The following is a 17205-nucleotide window of genomic DNA, read 5'->3' on the forward strand; positions in this document are numbered from 1 at the left end:
AGCGAGACGGGATGCTATAATACTGGTGTATAACTTAAGATCTATATTTAACAGGGAGATGGGTCGGTATGCCACACAAGTTGTTGCATCCTTCCCTAGCTTGGGGATGACTACTATTGCCGCCTCAAGCATGTCCCTGGGAATGGCTCCCTCCCTGTCAAAGGTGTTGTACAGGGTCGCCAGGATCGGTGCCAACTGAGCACAGAAGGTCTTATAAAAGGCAGCTTAGTAGCCATGTGGGCCCGGTGATTTGCATAGTTTAAGCCTGGAGATCGAGGAGATAACTTCCTCCTTCTGAATCCCTCGTTCAAGATACTCAGCTTGGGACTGCGTCAGAGAGGGCATATGAGCCTGAGCTATGTATTCGGCGCTATCTTGGTTATCTAAGGTGTCCCCAGCATAGAGACCGGCGTAGTAACCTCAGAACGTCTTCGCTATGGTGGCATCCTTAGTTGTCAACTCTCCCTCCGGTGTCTGGATCGATTGGATCCCTTGCCGCGGCCTAACCTCTCAGTTTATTTGCGAAGAGACGACCACATCTATCCCCTCCCACATAATGGCGAAGTCTATCGGCAGCGTATTCGGCCCTGTCCTGGTCTAGAGCAGCCAGATGCTTACGCTCCATGCACAGTTGACAGCAGGCATGTGAGGCCCCTGTGCGCTGGTGCATCTGCTCCAATTCAGAGACTCTTCTCGTGAGTTCCGTGCGCTTTTGTTCCCTCTCCGCATTATCTGCAGCCAATATAGCTATAAATACCCCTCTCAGAACTGCTTTCAGAGCCCCCCATTGCGTGGCTGGTGTAGTGTCAGTGTTGGTGTTGTGCTCTAAAAAGTCAGTGATGGGCTTTTGGACTTGCTACACCACAGGGGTGCGCTGTAGCAATGTTTTGCGCAGGCGCCAGTGTCGCTGGGGGAGGGTCAGAGTCGGCATCAGGAGAGAGGCCAGAACCGGGGAGTGATCCGAGAGAGAAGCTATGAGGATATCGGTGCTGGAGACATGAGCTCTACGTGAGGAAGAACAGAGGAAGTAGTCTAGTCACGCATACGTCTCGTGTGCCCCGGAGTAGTATGTATAGCTACGGGTGTGGGGGTGGAGGTGGCGCCAAAGGTCAATCAACCCCAGCTCTCGAAGGCGAGTCTGCCCCTGGGTAGTGAGTACCCCTGTCTGGTGGGTTCTTTGACAGGATCGATCTAAGGCATTATCAAAGACAATATTGAGGTCTACCCCCAGTAACAGGGGGCGATCTGGCATGGCAGCTGCCTCACTGAGAGCCTGAAGGAGGAACTTGAGCTGCCCATCGTTAGGAGCATAAAAAGACCCCACCACAAATGTCATCCTGCCCAGGGAGAATTGATATGTAAGCAGACGGCCCTTTATCTCGGCTTCTTTCTGAAGGACCCTGCCCTGGAAGAGGCGGGAGACCAATATGGCCACCCCTGCTGTTTGGAGGTGTTAGAGGAGAACAGTTGTACCGGGAAAGCTCGGATTTCAGCCTATGATGATCTTTAAAAAGGAGATGCGTCTCTAGTAGCAGGCATATGTCAGCTTTGGAACTCTCAAGGTAGTTGAGGACCGACCGTCGCTTAATTGGGTTGTTTAGGCCCCGAACATTGAGCGTAAGGATAGTAAGGGAAGCTCGTGTCATCCCGAAGTGGTGTGGTGGGGGAGGGGGGGGGGGAAACGCTGACGAGAGTGCATCCTAATAGAGGGGATGAATGTCAGCTGGGTGTCTACCGTACTGCGATACCAAGAAAGGACAGGGCCAGGAACTAAAAAAAAACACACCCTGAACCAAACCCCCAAAAAAGCATAGACTCAGTGGAAGTACCAACAACAACAGGGAAGGGGAAAACAGGAGAAAAGAGTTCATCCAAGAATATTGTCCGCCATCCTGGGTAGGCCAGGAGGTCGTCGTCGTGGGCACTAATTGCGACCAACAGAGGGGGTCATGGCTCGTCCCACCGTCCGCCCTTGCTTGAAAGGCCAGAGCCGAGTCCACCGGGGGACACTCTAACCATCAGCCGTCTGGTCAACACCCGCCAGGGCCTGCGTAGCTAAAGCCAGAGCGTCCCGTTGATTCTTGTCAATGTCCGCTTTGTCTGGCTTCCGAAACCGTCTGCGGCGTCGCTGACGTTGCCACCCCGAGGGTGTGACCTCAGGCCCCGAAGTGCCACTCTGGGTGTCGTCATCTTCACCCGGTAGTGCCAGTCCCAGGAGGCGACAGGAGTCAACAAGGGAGTGCATCTGGTGTAGCTTGCCGTTAAGACGAAATATGAGTCAAAATGGGTGGCCCCAAGAATATTGGATACGCTGCTGTCTCAGATGTTCCGTCACGGGGCGGAATTGTCACCGGCGCTTTAAAGTAATCAGAGCTAGATCTTGATAGAGAACCGGGTTGTGCCCCTTGTAGGAGATAGGATGACGGGATCTTGCTTTGTAGAGAATAGTCTCTTTGATCTTAAAATCTTGAAGGCATACCAAAATGTCTGCCGGAGGGGCGTTAGGCGCACGTGGGGGGCCAACGCGATGCGCCCTGTCCAGCACGATAGCCAAGTCGTCTGGGGCCACCAGGATATGGCGGAAGAGGCCCTGTGTGAACGCAAAGAGGTCTGCATTGTCCTCCGTGGGTTTAACTCCTCGTATTCGAATGTTATGTCTCCGAGACCTATTCTCAAGGTCCTCCAGGTGTACCTGAGTGTCCAGATGCTGGTCTTCGAGACGGAGAATCTCTTGTTGCAACATGTTGAAGTCAGTTGTGGTCACATCGCACCGTTCCTCCAGTGTGGCCACTCTTTCCCCCACGCTATCAACATCTCTGCGCATTTCTTTGAGCTCGGCCGTTAACTCCGTTTTGACAGTCTGGATATCCGCCCGGAGGGGTGTTGAAGAGGGACTCCATAAAGGCTTTAGTGATGGGCTCGCTGCCCTCTTCCGTTGCGTTAAAGTCTCCTTCCGCACTCGCAGTGGGCGGCCGTCCCGTCCGCTGGGGCCCGCCAATAGGTCGTGTCTCACTTTCCATAAGGTTTGTCGCAGTACCAGATTATTTAACAGGGGGCCGTCTGAGGGGTACGTCTCCTCGCACACCCAGCGCCCAAACACCGCCAATCACCAATGTCTGCCTCCCTCCATCTCCGCCCCAGGCCACGAGAGGACCCCAGCCGAAAACCTGACCAGGCCCTGCTCCAGATCTCCCAGTCCAAGCAGTCCAACGCGGCCAACCGGTATCTGGACACAGCACGGGCGCCACACTCTACCGGCATTTGTAGGGCACCACTCCAACCAACCTGCGGAAGGCCCCGAATGCCAATCTGGGCCCCGCTGCGTCCCAATTCAGACCGCCGCTAGTCACAGCTGCTCCACAGTGCTGCACTCCCCACGCGCCTCCTCCGCGGGCTTATGACGCTAGTCCCCGCGCCTCAAGATGGCGGCTGCCTGTCGCACCAGTCACACAGGGGCCAGCGGGATGGGGAACAGAGGGGGAGCCACACTTCACTCCACTGCAGTGGCGTTACCTACCAGCTAACTCCGTCGCGCTGTCTGTGGCCCCGGGATCGACTGCTCAGGGGTCGCCACGCCACATGTTGCCATGTCCCGTCACCTCTATGAGGCTCCCTTCTCCCTTGTGGCCACGAGTCGTCGGGCAGTTGCTCCCAGTCCAGCAATCGGGGCTCAAAGGCGGCCATCTCCTCCCCGGAGTCCTCGTCTGCCCCGGGGGCAAGGTCGTCCCCCGCGCCATGCTACAGTCCTGGCGGCCTCGTCCCGCCTCACCGCGTTGTTCTCCACCATCACTCTCTGTCCGGGGTCCGAGGCTGCCGCCGATCATGGGACTACGGCCGGTGCCTTCCTCCGCCGCTGGCCGCCTGCGCTGTGAAGGCCCGTCTGGACACGCCCTGCAGGCCTCCGCCGGTGACGCGAGCCTCGACAGTCTCCAGTGGGGCTGCCCCCTTAATCGAGGCCGAGGCTGAGGCGTGTCACCAGGGCCGCAGCCCTCTCACCATCCAGTGCCAGCGCGAACCTCTTGGGCCAGCCCACTACCGCAGGGTCCAGACACGTTCCGCCAGCCTCAGGAACACTCTGGGACTCCGGGATGTGCTAGTGGAAGCTAAATAGGCGGACGGCGAGCAGGAGCTCAGGAAGACACGTCCTAGCTCTCCGCCATCTTGGCCACGCCCCCATGGGGCGATTTTAAACGAATACTTGAGAGGGAACGCAGCACCGACAGTTCTGTTGGACACAAATGAACCCCTAATTTTTTTTAAGGATCCAGCCTTTAGGAGGGACTGGTCTTTAATCGCCTGGAAATGTACGAGGGATTGGCTGATTCTCATAATAAATACAGCAAAGAGAACAGCCGATGCCCTCTACATTAAGATACAGGAAAATGAACAGGGTATTAAGACCACAATCTTGTCTGCCACCTTCAAAAAGAAACTGGAGGAGATAAATAACGACATAGCCGAACATAAGGACTATCTACTTAGATCTAAAGTGGATAAACTACAGAAGGACTTAAAGAAATATTCTAGGGAGAATGTCTACCCTTACATTACTGATGAATATTCACAGAGAAAAATCGAGGATATGAAGAATGGTACTAAAAGAGACAGGAGAACATCAGATAGAACCAGCTCTAGTAGTGGGGATATCGACTATAAGAGGAAGCCCCGTAGAATGGGGAGAGGTAGGGGTTTCTTTGGAGGTCCCCGTCCCCAATACAATACTCCATACCTTAATTTTAAATATAACTTTGGATTGCTCCCGTACCAACCTCAATTTCAAGGTATGCCAGGAGGCCCTATGTCAGGAGGCCCTATGACACATTACCACCCAATGCCTAATCCTTTGTGGACTGCACATGAACTGGCATAGTGTTTGCTAACTTGTCATTAAAGATTTGTGCACTTTCCTACCTCTGTGATGCTTGTTTTGGTAATATAAATCGAGGTATGAAGTATGCTTGATGGATATGATTTGGTGTGTTGAGGTTAGTGTGGTGTAACACAGGTTTCCCAAAGGGAGATTTGATTTTACTGCTTATATAGGTAGGGCGAAAATTGCAAAAAACACAGTACCTGAATCCGGAATCAAGCATCCAAGGACCGGTTTCTGGCTATCAGCCTTCATCAGCCTGGATAGCTTGACTCCAGTGGTGTGGAGAGCCTGGGACTCACGTCTGAGCATACCCAGCACACTCGGGGTGAAAATTGCAAAAAACACAGTTGATGGACAGAATGTAGAACAATGTCATACATTCATCCCAGTACAAGGATCTGGGCCTAAATCCATCGTTTTTTTGCACTCCACACCACCCTGGGTTAGACATTGGCTATATGCAAATCAGCTCTGACCCTGTGCCTCATGGGAACAGTCCAGTCCGAACTACCAAGCCATGTCTTTCCCAGACCAGAATCAAGCATCCAAGGACCGGTTTCTGGCTATCAGCCTTCATTCAGCCTGGATAGCTTGACTCCAGTGGTGTGGAGAGCCTAAGACTCACGTCTGAGCATACCCAGCACACTCGGGGTGAAAATTGCAATGAAAAAGAATGGTGATGGATTAAACCCAGATCAGTTGACTGGGGGTGAGTGTTTGATTTGCTCAAACGCTCCGTCCATCATCCCCTTTTGTATCGCTTTGTTCGCCCTAAGTGTGGCAGGGTATGCTCAGACGTGAGTCCCTTGCTCACTTGGCCACTGGATTCAAGATAGCCTGGCTGATGAGGATTATGAATCCGAAACCGGTCCCAGGATGCTTGTTTCCTGTCCATGGAAGACATGGCTTGGCAGTTCGGGCTGGACTGTTCCCATGAGGCACAGGGTCAGACTGATTTGCATATGGCCATGTCTGAAATGGGGTGGCTGAGTGGGCTAAAGAATGGTGATGGATTAAACCCAGATCAGTTGACTGGGGGTGAGTGTTTGATTTGCTCAAACGCTGCGTCCATCATCCCCTTTTGTATCGCTATATAGGTAGGGCAACATGTGGGTGAAGGATAAGCGGCTGAGCATCTTGGATCAAGGGAGCATCTTCACCAGGAGCACTAACCTACATAAATGAATTAAATTGGCTTGAATTGGCCAGTATTTAGTAATGTTGTGAGCTTAAAAAGTACTTAATTTTTCTATTCTATTTCGCGTCCATTTACCAACAGATGCGGGAAAAACTCTTATGTCCACCTTGGTTTTCTCCAAATTGGATTACTGTAACTCTCTCTTGCTCAACGCTCAAGAGCAAGTTTTAAATAAATTACAGTCTATCCAAAATGCTGCGGCCAGGGTCTTACTTTCCATTCCCAAGTCTCATTCAATTGCTGCGGGAATCCGGCAATTGCACTGGCTACGTGTCAAATGCCGCATTAAATTCAAGGCGCTCTGCATAGCCTATAAAGCTTTGCACAACTCAGGACCTCACTTCCTAAGGAAAGCTTTCGTAATCTATAGCCCCCTCAGACCCCTTTGTTCATCTCTTACTCATCTTTTACCAGTTTCCCGCACTAGGACAGTCTCCTGGGGAGACAGACGCTTTCAAGTGGCCACGGCGAAACTTTGGAACATTCTACCTCTATCAAGACCAGCCCCACACTTACTAACTTTCGAAAGCAATTAAAGACCTGGCTTTTCGATCAATGACCTCCTTCTCTGTACTTTGTCTTTTGTTAAATCTCAGGCGCCGAGACACCTTCGGGTATTTGTGCACCATACAAATTTAAAAAACAAACATGAGCACTGCGCTTCACATTGAAGTTATGTCTGTTGATGTTGAGGTACAAGCTTGTGCCACACATGTACCCTCCCTAAAAAACTGGAACGAGCTCACCCACACTACTCAGAGTCAATTGTGGAAAGGGTTGTACCTGGTCCAATTGGTAAAGCCATATTAGGACGGACTTCAGTGCAGCCAGTCTGTTTTGTGGCACCCCGAACAGACAGAACAACAAAGGATAAGAAAGATTTAGGTAGACGTGTCAGAATAATTTTTATCAACAGGCAATATAAAGCAGAGAAATGCTATCACCAGAACTGCTCAGAGTAGGAATCCTAGACATTGAAGAAAAGTTCAAATAGTCCCAACAAAAAAAAAATACCACACAAGTTCTGCCCAATATCACCACATGAATCTATAGATAAGCATCCGTACCGTAGCAACTCTTTATGGGATCATCTTGTGATGTTATGTGCCACAGGGCAAGTCCCACAAATAGGACTTAGACAGTAGGAAATGGCATTTAGGAGCCTGTGCACGTACAATAGCATTTCTGCTCTTTTGGCATCTACATTCCCATACTTGAGTAATTTTCTTTCAGGTTGTACCAAAGGGGACAATAAGAAGAGAATGGCAGGCAGGCCAACGGAAGGAAGGACAAATACCACTACTTAGAATAATTTAACACATAAGGGTAGTTTCAGTCTCCTCCAGGCTCATTGGAAGGATAAAATGCATGGGGTAGGCAATGTTATTAACATTTTTTGACAACAATCCATCAAAATAAAGTTCAACTCGCAAGTGGTCACACAACATAATGATCACACAGACCGCAGTGTAACCCTCATAGCTGCTTACCAGATGACTCTAATATGTCCCTGAAAACATATTTGCTGCCTTGGCTCTAAAAGCAACTACATAGCACTCTGAGATGCAGTATGCTACCAAGTAAAAAACTAAAGCTTTGTAGGCCTGTTGAGCATGTATTTGTGCTTTTCTCCCATCGTCTTCATCCAGACCCCTAGTCAATTATGCAAAGGGAAGGCCACTAAGATTAAAATACCATGACACGAAGGCAGCCTCGTACTGAACTTTTGGGATGTGGACATACCCAGATGCAAAGATACCAAAAGGAGCATTAGTAGTGATGAGACTGCAACAGCAGAAAATCATTATTTAGTGTGAAACCAAACATAACATGAGTGCACTTGCACAATACAGTTCATCAGGGCAAGGGACAATGGGGTGGGGCACATATTTATTGACGAGCCCCACAAAGATGCCCTAAGCATAACGTTGGACAGAGACTGAAATTGTGCAATACGTGCATTCAAGGTGGAGGTATTGGAGCTTGGAGTCAAGGGCAGTGATTGCATTGTCATAAAAGTATTTCTTAGAGAACATGGAACTAATGAGAAAAGCAAAGGCGGAACTTGCTAGGAACACAAAGATAGAATCGTCAGCATACCCCAGAAGCTGGAAAGAGGATACTCTTCTGAATCTGGTAGGATACCAGTGACAGTACACTACACTATACTAGCAGGCTAGAAAAAAGCCTGCACATTTGATAAAAGACTAGATTACCAACTCCACATCACTAAGAGCCCGATTTAGATTTCAGAAGACCGATTACTCTGTGACAATGGTGACGGATATCCCATCTGCGAAACATAAATCCAAAAAGATATTATGGGATTTATATTTCGGCAGACGGGATATCTGTCCCCCTTGTGACTGAGTAACCCATCTGCTGAAATCTAACTCAGGCCCTCAACCATTTGCAGACCAACTTCTCTAGGTTATTTTAATCTCAGTTTTCAAGCTTATCCCAGAATCTCATTCATTTTACGATTTGACAGTTTTTGGAGGGCTATCAAAATCAGCTACTGTTGGAATTGCTTCCGCAGGGCAAGTTTTTGGAGGGCTATCAAAATCAGCTACTGTTGGAATTGCTTCCGCAGGGCATTTTCATGTTTAACTATGACCCTTTACAAGTTTAATTATGACTCACCAGAATGGTTTCCCCTTGCACATAAGGAACCATTGTTTGTCCAATAATGTATCCCACTCCACCAGTTGAAAACCTCTCATGTCACAATCCGAATCCGTGTCTTCTTTTCTTTCAGCAAGAAGGCAACAAGCTGGTTGATGCTTAGCTTTACTTTTAGTCCCTACTAGCCACTACACTTCCAACTGCATTACATAATTTAACATCAAAACACATTTCCTCTTCAAGAACACATTAATGAATGTATTTTTTGTTGTAAAATTGTACAAATCTATATGCAACATTGGTACAAGCTGCATCTACACTCATTCAAACACCACAACAGTGCATAGCTTCTTGTATGTCTCTTTTAGTGGAATTCCTGCCAGCCTTTGCAGCAAAAAGTGTGGCTAAGGGCTGCCTTGTTCTCAAAAGTACCCGTAGCGAAAAGAGTGCAGAATGATGTCAGTGGCTTCTGCAGCACTGCTACTTATTCTAAAACGGGTTTTAGCTACTTCTGGTGAATATAGAACACAGACTTTGGGTAAAATGGAGCACACATAGAACAGCGCAGGCCAGCGGTATGTGTATTCTTGCAAGACTAAGATTTATTTTGCAAAGGACAAGAAAAACAAGCTGAGAGTTAAAGAGGAGATGAAGAAATATATATATTTTTTAAATCACAATCGCCAACCCTCTGTAGCATATGAATTCAGTCTGAAAAACAGTACATTTGGAGAAGCAACAGAAGGCACAACAATCAAGATGATATACCCCCGACACGCAAAGAAATGCTGTGGCATGTGAGAGCAATCACCGCAATCAAGCAAAAGTGCTGATTATAAAATAGGTAGCAAGCATAGAGGAAAAAAACCTTACTAGACAAAAAGCCTCACCCAAGAGGCAAGCGTAACAAGAGAATGACAGTGTCACAAACACCAGAATCAACCAGGTGCAGGACAGGGTGAAGGCAGGACACTGCTTCTGATCCAGGCAGAGGAGACGAAAAGCGTTGGACACGACAGGACAGTAGATAGATGTCTTTGAGACAGGCCAGTGAAATTAGATAGGGCAGGGGCCGGACTTACTCAGTGTATCACATACAGCCATACAATAGTCCATGGACTCAAAATTGTTCTGGTTGCCTCTGCAGCCTCCATATATAAAACGAATGCACTTTTTCTTGCTGAGGTCGAAGTACCAGCGGGGCATAGCGACCCGGCAGGGACCAATCAGGGGCTCCTGGGAACAGACAGCTGTGAGGAGATGGGGTAAAACATCAGCTAGAGAGGAGCAAAGCTTTGGGTTATGCTTGAAATAAGTAAAAACACACCACAAAAGAACAAGACACAAGGCATGAGAGTTTTAATACATACACAGGAATCCTTTATTTACGTTGGTGCAATTTCCATGTAGAGGGAAACTCCTCTGTGGATTCAAACTCAAGGGACACAGACCATGAAATGTGCTCTTGGCCAGACAACAGCAACTGTCACATTGCACCTTCTGTTGCAGAGTTAATGACCCCAAAGATATGGAGACTCTACGGTCAAAATCCCTACATTATTTGTAGGGAGAAGATCTCAAGCCCTTTTCATCCTAACAGCATTATCAACATGAACTCAACAAGCACGGACCAAAATCTATGCAGATTGACTGAGTGCTTGACAATTCTTTCTGCTATGAGAACAATCACTCCCACATTCCACTGGCTGGTGCTAACCTTAAGAGGAGAAACCCTTAATTGCAACTTCCACTCATTATAATCTTCTAAGAAAGGAGCCTCATAGCTTCATAAGCACCTCCACCAAAGATCCCCAGTAAAAGTCCCTCATTGTTTCAAGAGCACTTACCAATCCTATTAAAAAGGGGCACTCTTGCACAGCATTCCCTCAAAAATATAGCACCAAATTTGAATAGTAGATTAACATGAGACTTAGTTTAGCAAAACTATAATCTTAAGAAAAACCTTTGCAATTTCCTATATTAATATAAAAATTTCACATTTTGGTATACTAAGTGATGAAGGATATAAATCCCTAAACAAGCAATTGAAGAGTCCACTCACTGATCTGGCCTTGACCACAATGATATACCACAAAAATACAAAGTAAAAAAAAAAAATAGAAAGAAACTAAAAGAGGCCACAGAAAATAAATATAGCCGCCATATGCTTGCAATAGTTTAAAAAAAATGTAGAGAACATTATTTGCACAATAAAATAAGATTCTAATTGATGCAAAAAAAGGGACCATGGGCGGGGTCATCGTAACATTAAGACCTAGCTTAAACATAAAGGTGACCAACAAAAAAAACTGAGAAGTAAACAGCACACTGGCACATAAGCCCTTATACTGTAGTGAATTTATCTTAATGAAGAAGGGCACATCTGATTTGGCAAAATGCAGTCCCTTAGCTGATGGGGCCCGACTGGCTGCCCCATACCGCATGTTGTGGTGGACAGAAGCGAAATATTATTGACAGATGGAGCCCCTGTGGACGGGAGTGAAGACCAAAAACTCCTCTTCATACACATTATTTTTCTTTAAACAGTTTTTTAATTAATTGAGGCTGGTGAACTATAGAGACAGTGGGGATGCTTAACCAAAAGGGTACTTTAAGGAATAATATTTATTTATGCTCGACTTGTATTTTGGTTAAGATGTCTTAATAAGGCTCCAGTCAACCCTCTTGAGTCCTCACCAACATGATTGTCAGTCTCTTCACCCCATCTTCATCATTCTCTTGCTACTCTCGAAAGTGTAATCTTAATCAGTTATACTTGTTGGGGATTCATTAGTAGGGTTATTCCCCTCTCCAGGAGACTGTTTAAAGTTTCTTTTGTATCTACCTGCACTACATGCACAACTACCTCCACAGCTTCAGTGGTTAAGAGCAAAATGGTGTTGGCTGGGGATGCTATTGTAAAATGACCATGATGCAGTTTCGATGCACTACCCCCTGTAGTGGACACTGCCTGTTCTTTTGGGCCCATAATCCCTGTTTCAGAGACCCTTTTTGTTTACCAGCTTCGCTGGGTCTACTCAATCTACAAGGCAGCATCTCCCTTAACATCCCCTGGTCTCTACTCTACCCTTCTACCAGTACATCTTAGAGTAGGTCACGTATTTGCTATAGAAATAGCTAATTTTCTCTGCTTGGATCCACTGATCAATCACTGCTGTTTTTAAAGGGGTTGACATTCAGGAGATAATTTCACACATCCAAGTGGATTAAAATATTGCAGAGATAGTGCAGAGGAAGGAGGGCAGGAGTGTTAGCTACAAGGATGTTCATTACTTGTTGCTTGAAGCATACAAGTCTTTTCTGATTTACAATATAGTTGGCTTCACAGTTAAGCACTGTAATCCGGCATCGCATCACAGGCACATCAAGAGGTTGTAACAAAATTTGCAAAGCAGCATCCCACACGACCTATATTTCTTTACTGATGGCTTTCTCAAGCTCAACTGCCAAAAAGACTCTATTCCCTTTGGGGACTTTTTAAGGATCAGAGTGAATTGTTCAGAGATTTCGGACTATGATAAACATGGGGAGGAGCTGAAAGAAATACTCTAACAGAGAGGGTACACCAAACGACTCATTAGGACAGCCTACAAAAAGGCATGGTATTTTGACCGTGATGCACTTTTGTCAGGGACCATCCGCCCCCAAGAAAGAGAATTTAGCCTGTGTCAAAAAATCACTCTTCCTTAAACTTCAAAGTCAAAAAGGTATTGAAAAAAACCTGGCATATATTAAATATCAGTGAAGAACAGGAAGCATTGCAAAAAACGATTGTAGCCTACTGCAGGCATATGAATCTTAGAGACAAATTGGTGCATACGAGAGACAAGCATCAGAAAACTCAAATACAAACAACCATCACAGGCCCGCCCATTATGGGGAATCACAAGTGTGGAACATGCGTTGCATGCGAAACAGCAGTGGTTACTCAATATTGGGAATACAGAGGAAAAAGAGGAGTACTAAGGGATTTTACGTATTGTAGGAGCACCAACTTGGTATATCTCATTCTCTGCCCTTGCGACAAGGGATATGTGGGTAAAACAGGCCGCAAATTTAGAGTTCGCTATTGTGAACATAAATCAGCCATCAGAACTCGAAGATTAACATTGCCGATGGTTCAGCACTGTATAGAACTGAACCAGGGGAGAGGAGTTGGCCTAACGGCTAAGGCGCTCCACCTCGGACCTGGGGATCTGGGTTCGAGCCTCGGTAACGACGCCAAAAACCTCCTGTGATTCTGGGCAAATCACTTAATCTCCCCGTGCCTAAAAAATGAAAGTGTGACCTCATGTAACGTAACTGGTGCTATGTAAAGCGCTTTGATACCTGATTCGGGTCTAGTTCGCGCTATATAAAACTCTGCAAAAAAAAAAAATACTAGAGAAGGTAAGAGGCATCCCAGGACAAGATATCTCGGAAGTGCGGAAACGCAGAGAGACTGTTTGGATTTTTACGCTTACATGAACTTAAATAGTCTCCCCATAGGACCCACAGGTTCCATGGTTATTAATCTTGATTTATCACAGATATGTAAGGTCATTAGCATCCTCCTAATATCTTGCTCCTACATGAGGGTCTCCCTACGCAGGTCAGTCCTGCTTGCTCACAATAGTTTTTTATATATATATATATATATATATATATATATATATATATATATATATGGATTCATGCACACTCTGAGGAGTCAGAGAGGAGCTCCATCTTTAGTCATACATAATATCTCATTAGAACCATTCTTAATAAGTGATATTTCAGTCTTCCTTCAGATTGATACATCAGAAGTGATAACTCCCCTCTCCCAGCAACATACTATATATAAGCAAGTCATGATAGGGAATACCTCAGATCTCCCTAGATCTATTAGAAACAAAAAAATGATGCCTCTTTTTCATGACCCGATACTAGACCCATAATATGTATGTCCAAGATTATGGGTACAGGATCATGCAAATATCGAGATAATCGGAGTGCAGTGTCTAGATTTATCGCCCTCCCATTAGATAATTTCTCGGATGGAGAATCCATGATGAATAAGTATAGTAGGACACTATTAATTTTTTACAATCATAACCCTTTTACGTGGTTCTCATATTTTCCCCCTTATTGTGGGAGTACAAAGTATTATGAATGACAGGACTCCACTCCAATATGGCGCGTGCACGCAACATTGGGCTGCGAGCATACTCATCTACGGGGTCACGTGATACAGCCTGTGACACGTGGATGTTTGCTGAAATACCGACATCACGGCGGCAGATTTGATGTTCTGACGCTGCCGGGCGTGAGGAATCGCGCAAAACTACACACAACCAGTTGAAGCTGCCGCTATAGGACATAAAGCACAAGTTACTACTTGTGTAACGATATATCTGTAAGAGACATTAGTTAGTAATAGATTCCTTACCGTAGAATACCCAGGCGTCAGACTGGATCCGGAAAGTTTTTTCGTCAGGAGTACCCCTGCGCGTTGGTAGGTGGCGTCTTGCGGCTCCACGTCCGTCGCTGGAGTCTTAAGCGCTGAGATGATGTTACGGAGAATATTTAGGCGCCACCCATGCGCGCTGACGTCAGTTCTGTACACGACTTTCCATGCCAGGAACGCAGAGCCATGCAAGAAACTGACCACTGGTGCCATGAAACTAGGGCCCTGAAAGGGATGACCTTAACCCTAGAAATCAGTTCCCAGAACGGGGAGGATGGGTGGGGCGGTAAGGAATCTATCACTAACGAACGTCTCTTACAGAAATATCGTTACACAAGTAGTAACTTGTGCATCTGAAAGAGACACGTTAGTGATAGATTCCTTACCTTAAGAATAGATACCCCAGCAATAACAACCCCGGTGGTGGGTCTGCGAACAAGATTACACCAGAAAGTCACGGAGAACAGAACAGCTAAAGAAGCCGTCTCTCCGGACTTGACTGTCAAGGCAGTAATGCTTGGTAAACGTGTGCAGAGAAGCCTACGTAGCTGCCTGACAAATGTCCTGCAAGGGAACGCCGCATCCCAAGGCAGTAGTGGCTGCAGTCGCCATGGTAAAATGGGCACGCAGCCCCACAGGAGGCTCCTTCTTAGCCAATGAGTAACACGCTTTGATGCACTGAAGGACCCATCAAAAGATGGTCCGTTTGTGCACGGCCCGGCATTTTTTGGCACAAGTGGCGAGCCAGCACGACCTCGACATCATCTCCTACGCCGACGACACCCAGCTCATCCTCTACCTCACTAAGGACCCGCACACTGGACCCGCACACTGGACCCGCACACTTCCACGAGGGAATGAAGGAATGAAGGCCGTCACCGGCTGGATGAGGAGCAGCCGCCTGAAGCTGAACTCAGACCCAGCCCCTCAGCCTGGGACAACTCCTGGCGGCCGACCACGCTGGGAGCAGCATTGACACCCACCGACCACGCACGCAACCTTGGATTCATCATTGACCCCTCCCTCCGCATGCTCAACAGGTCAGCGCCGTCTCCTCCTCCTGCTACAACACCCTCCGCATGCTCAGCAGGATCTACAAATGGATCCCGACCGAAACGAGAAGAACGGTGACACAGGCCCTCGTCAGCAGCAGACTGAACTACGGCAACGCACTCCATGCAGGAATCCCAGCCAAGCACCTGCGTCGACTGCAACGCATCCAAAATGCCTCCGCCCGACTGATTCTCAGCATCCCCCGCCGCAGCCACATCACTCCCCACCTGAGACCTACACTGGCTTCCCGTAGACAAGAGGATCACCTTCAAGCTCCTCACCCACGCACACAAAGCACTACACAACGCCAGACCAGCCTACCTGAACAGCAGACTCAACTTCTACACCCCCACCCGCCAGCTCCACCAAGCTCGCCCTCGCCGCTGTCCCCCGCATCCAACAAACAACCTCCGGCGGCAGATCCTTCTCCTACCTCGCCCCCAAGACCTGGAACACCTTCCCTACCCACCTACAACAGACCCAAGACTTGCTCGCCTTCAGAAGACTCCTCAAAACCTGGCTCGCAAGCAGTAGCAGTACCCTCCTCCCCCCAGCGCCTTGAGACCCTCACGGGTGAGTAGAGCGCTTTACAAATATCTGATTGATTGATTGATTGATTGATTGATTGACCCGCATAGCCAACAAAGAGCTGGTCATCCACCCGGAACTGTTGTGTGCGCCTCAGATAGAACGAAAGCGCACGTTTTGAGTCCAGACGGTGGAGCCTCTCTTCAAGGATGCAGAGGCGTAAAGAAGGTGGGCAAAGTGATGGTCTGCCTGATGTGGAAGGGCGTGACAACCTTTGGCAAGAAAGAAGGACAGGTCCTTAAAACCACCTCGTCCGGATGAACCGAAAGGAAAGGAGGTTTCAAAGAAAGAGCCTGGAGCTCGCTCACTCTTCTGGCAGAGGTGACAGCTACTAGGAAAGCAGTCTTGAGAGCAAGAAGACGTAAAGGACAGTTATGAAGGGGCTCAAAAGGAGCGCACATCAGATATGTCAAGACAAGATTTAAATCCCATTGAGGCATTATGAAGGGCACAGGAGGAAACATGTGAGTAATGCCTTTGAGAAAACGGTTAAGAACCGCGGACTTAAAAAGTGAAGGCTGATCTAGAAGGCGGAGATGGCCAAAAGATAACCTTTGATAGTGCCCAGAGCAAAGCCCTGCTGGCCAAGGACAGAAGGAACAGAAGGACCTCAGAAATAGGGTCAGAGAAGGGATCCATAGCCTTTGCTGTGCACCATGCCACAAATTTGTTCCACCTGCAGACCTATACCGTCTTAGTGGAGGGACGCCTGGCTGCCAGAATGACATCACAAAGTTCGGGAGGAAAATCGAAAGCTGTCAACTGTCGCCGCTCAATCTCCACGCATGGAGGTGGAGGCCGGACAGGTTTGGGTGGAGGACCGTCCCCTGCTGCTGCGACAGAAGATCCTCCCGAAGAGGCAGTCGAATTGGGGGATCGGTCGCCATGCTGAGTAGCTCGGGATACCAGTATCTTCGTGCCCAATCCAGAGCCACAAGGATGACTTGGGCCCGGTCGCGCCAAATCTTCTTCAGCACTCTGGGCAGAATGGTATAGGCGGAAAGGCTTACAACAGACCGCAACTCCACTCGCAACGAAAAGCGTCGCCGAGCGACTGCCGCCTTGGAAATTCCAACGTGCAGAACTGATGACATTGCACGTTCTCTTCGGTGGCGAATAGAACAAACCAAGGCTCTCCCCACTGCTGAAAGAGACCTTGCTCCACGTCCCAGTTCAGACGCCATTCGTGATCCATCAAGCACTGGCGCCTGAGTTCGTCCGCCCTGGCGTTCAAAGAGCCTGCCAGGTGTTGAACCACCAAGGTAATGCCTTGATGTTCCAGCCAGACATAGGGTCCACAACCCCACCCGCCCTGTTTATTGCAATACCACATGGCGGTGGTGTTGTCCGTGAACACCTGCACTACACTTCCACTGATAGAGGGAAGGAATGCCTTCAGTGCAAGTCTGATCGCCCAAA

At 47.9% G+C, this 17205-nt stretch overlaps 1 protein-coding gene across 12 annotated transcripts in view; it reads right to left on the minus strand.

The window, feature by feature from the left end:
• APLP2 (amyloid beta precursor like protein 2) overlaps positions 1 to 17205 on the minus strand; it is a 684051-nt gene that overhangs the window by 286368 nt on the left and 380478 nt on the right. For 5 of the 12 annotated variants that reach the window (XM_078681952.1, XM_078681957.1, XM_078681954.1 and 2 more), the window contains exon 7: positions 9779 to 9973. The exons of 4 other annotated variants lie outside the window; for them this stretch is intronic. In XM_078681952.1, the coding sequence (XP_078538078.1) occupies positions 9779 to 9973 (195 nt within the window). The remainder of the gene's footprint in view (positions 1 to 9778; positions 9974 to 17205) is intronic. 3 more of the 12 variants (XM_078681958.1, XM_078681955.1, XM_078681953.1) reach the window with 1 other exon arrangement.

Source organism: Lissotriton helveticus, chromosome 3_1, assembly GCF_964261635.1.
Source record: "Lissotriton helveticus chromosome 3_1, aLisHel1.1, whole genome shotgun sequence".
In the NCBI taxonomy this organism is placed as follows: Eukaryota; Metazoa; Chordata; class Amphibia; order Caudata; family Salamandridae; genus Lissotriton; species Lissotriton helveticus.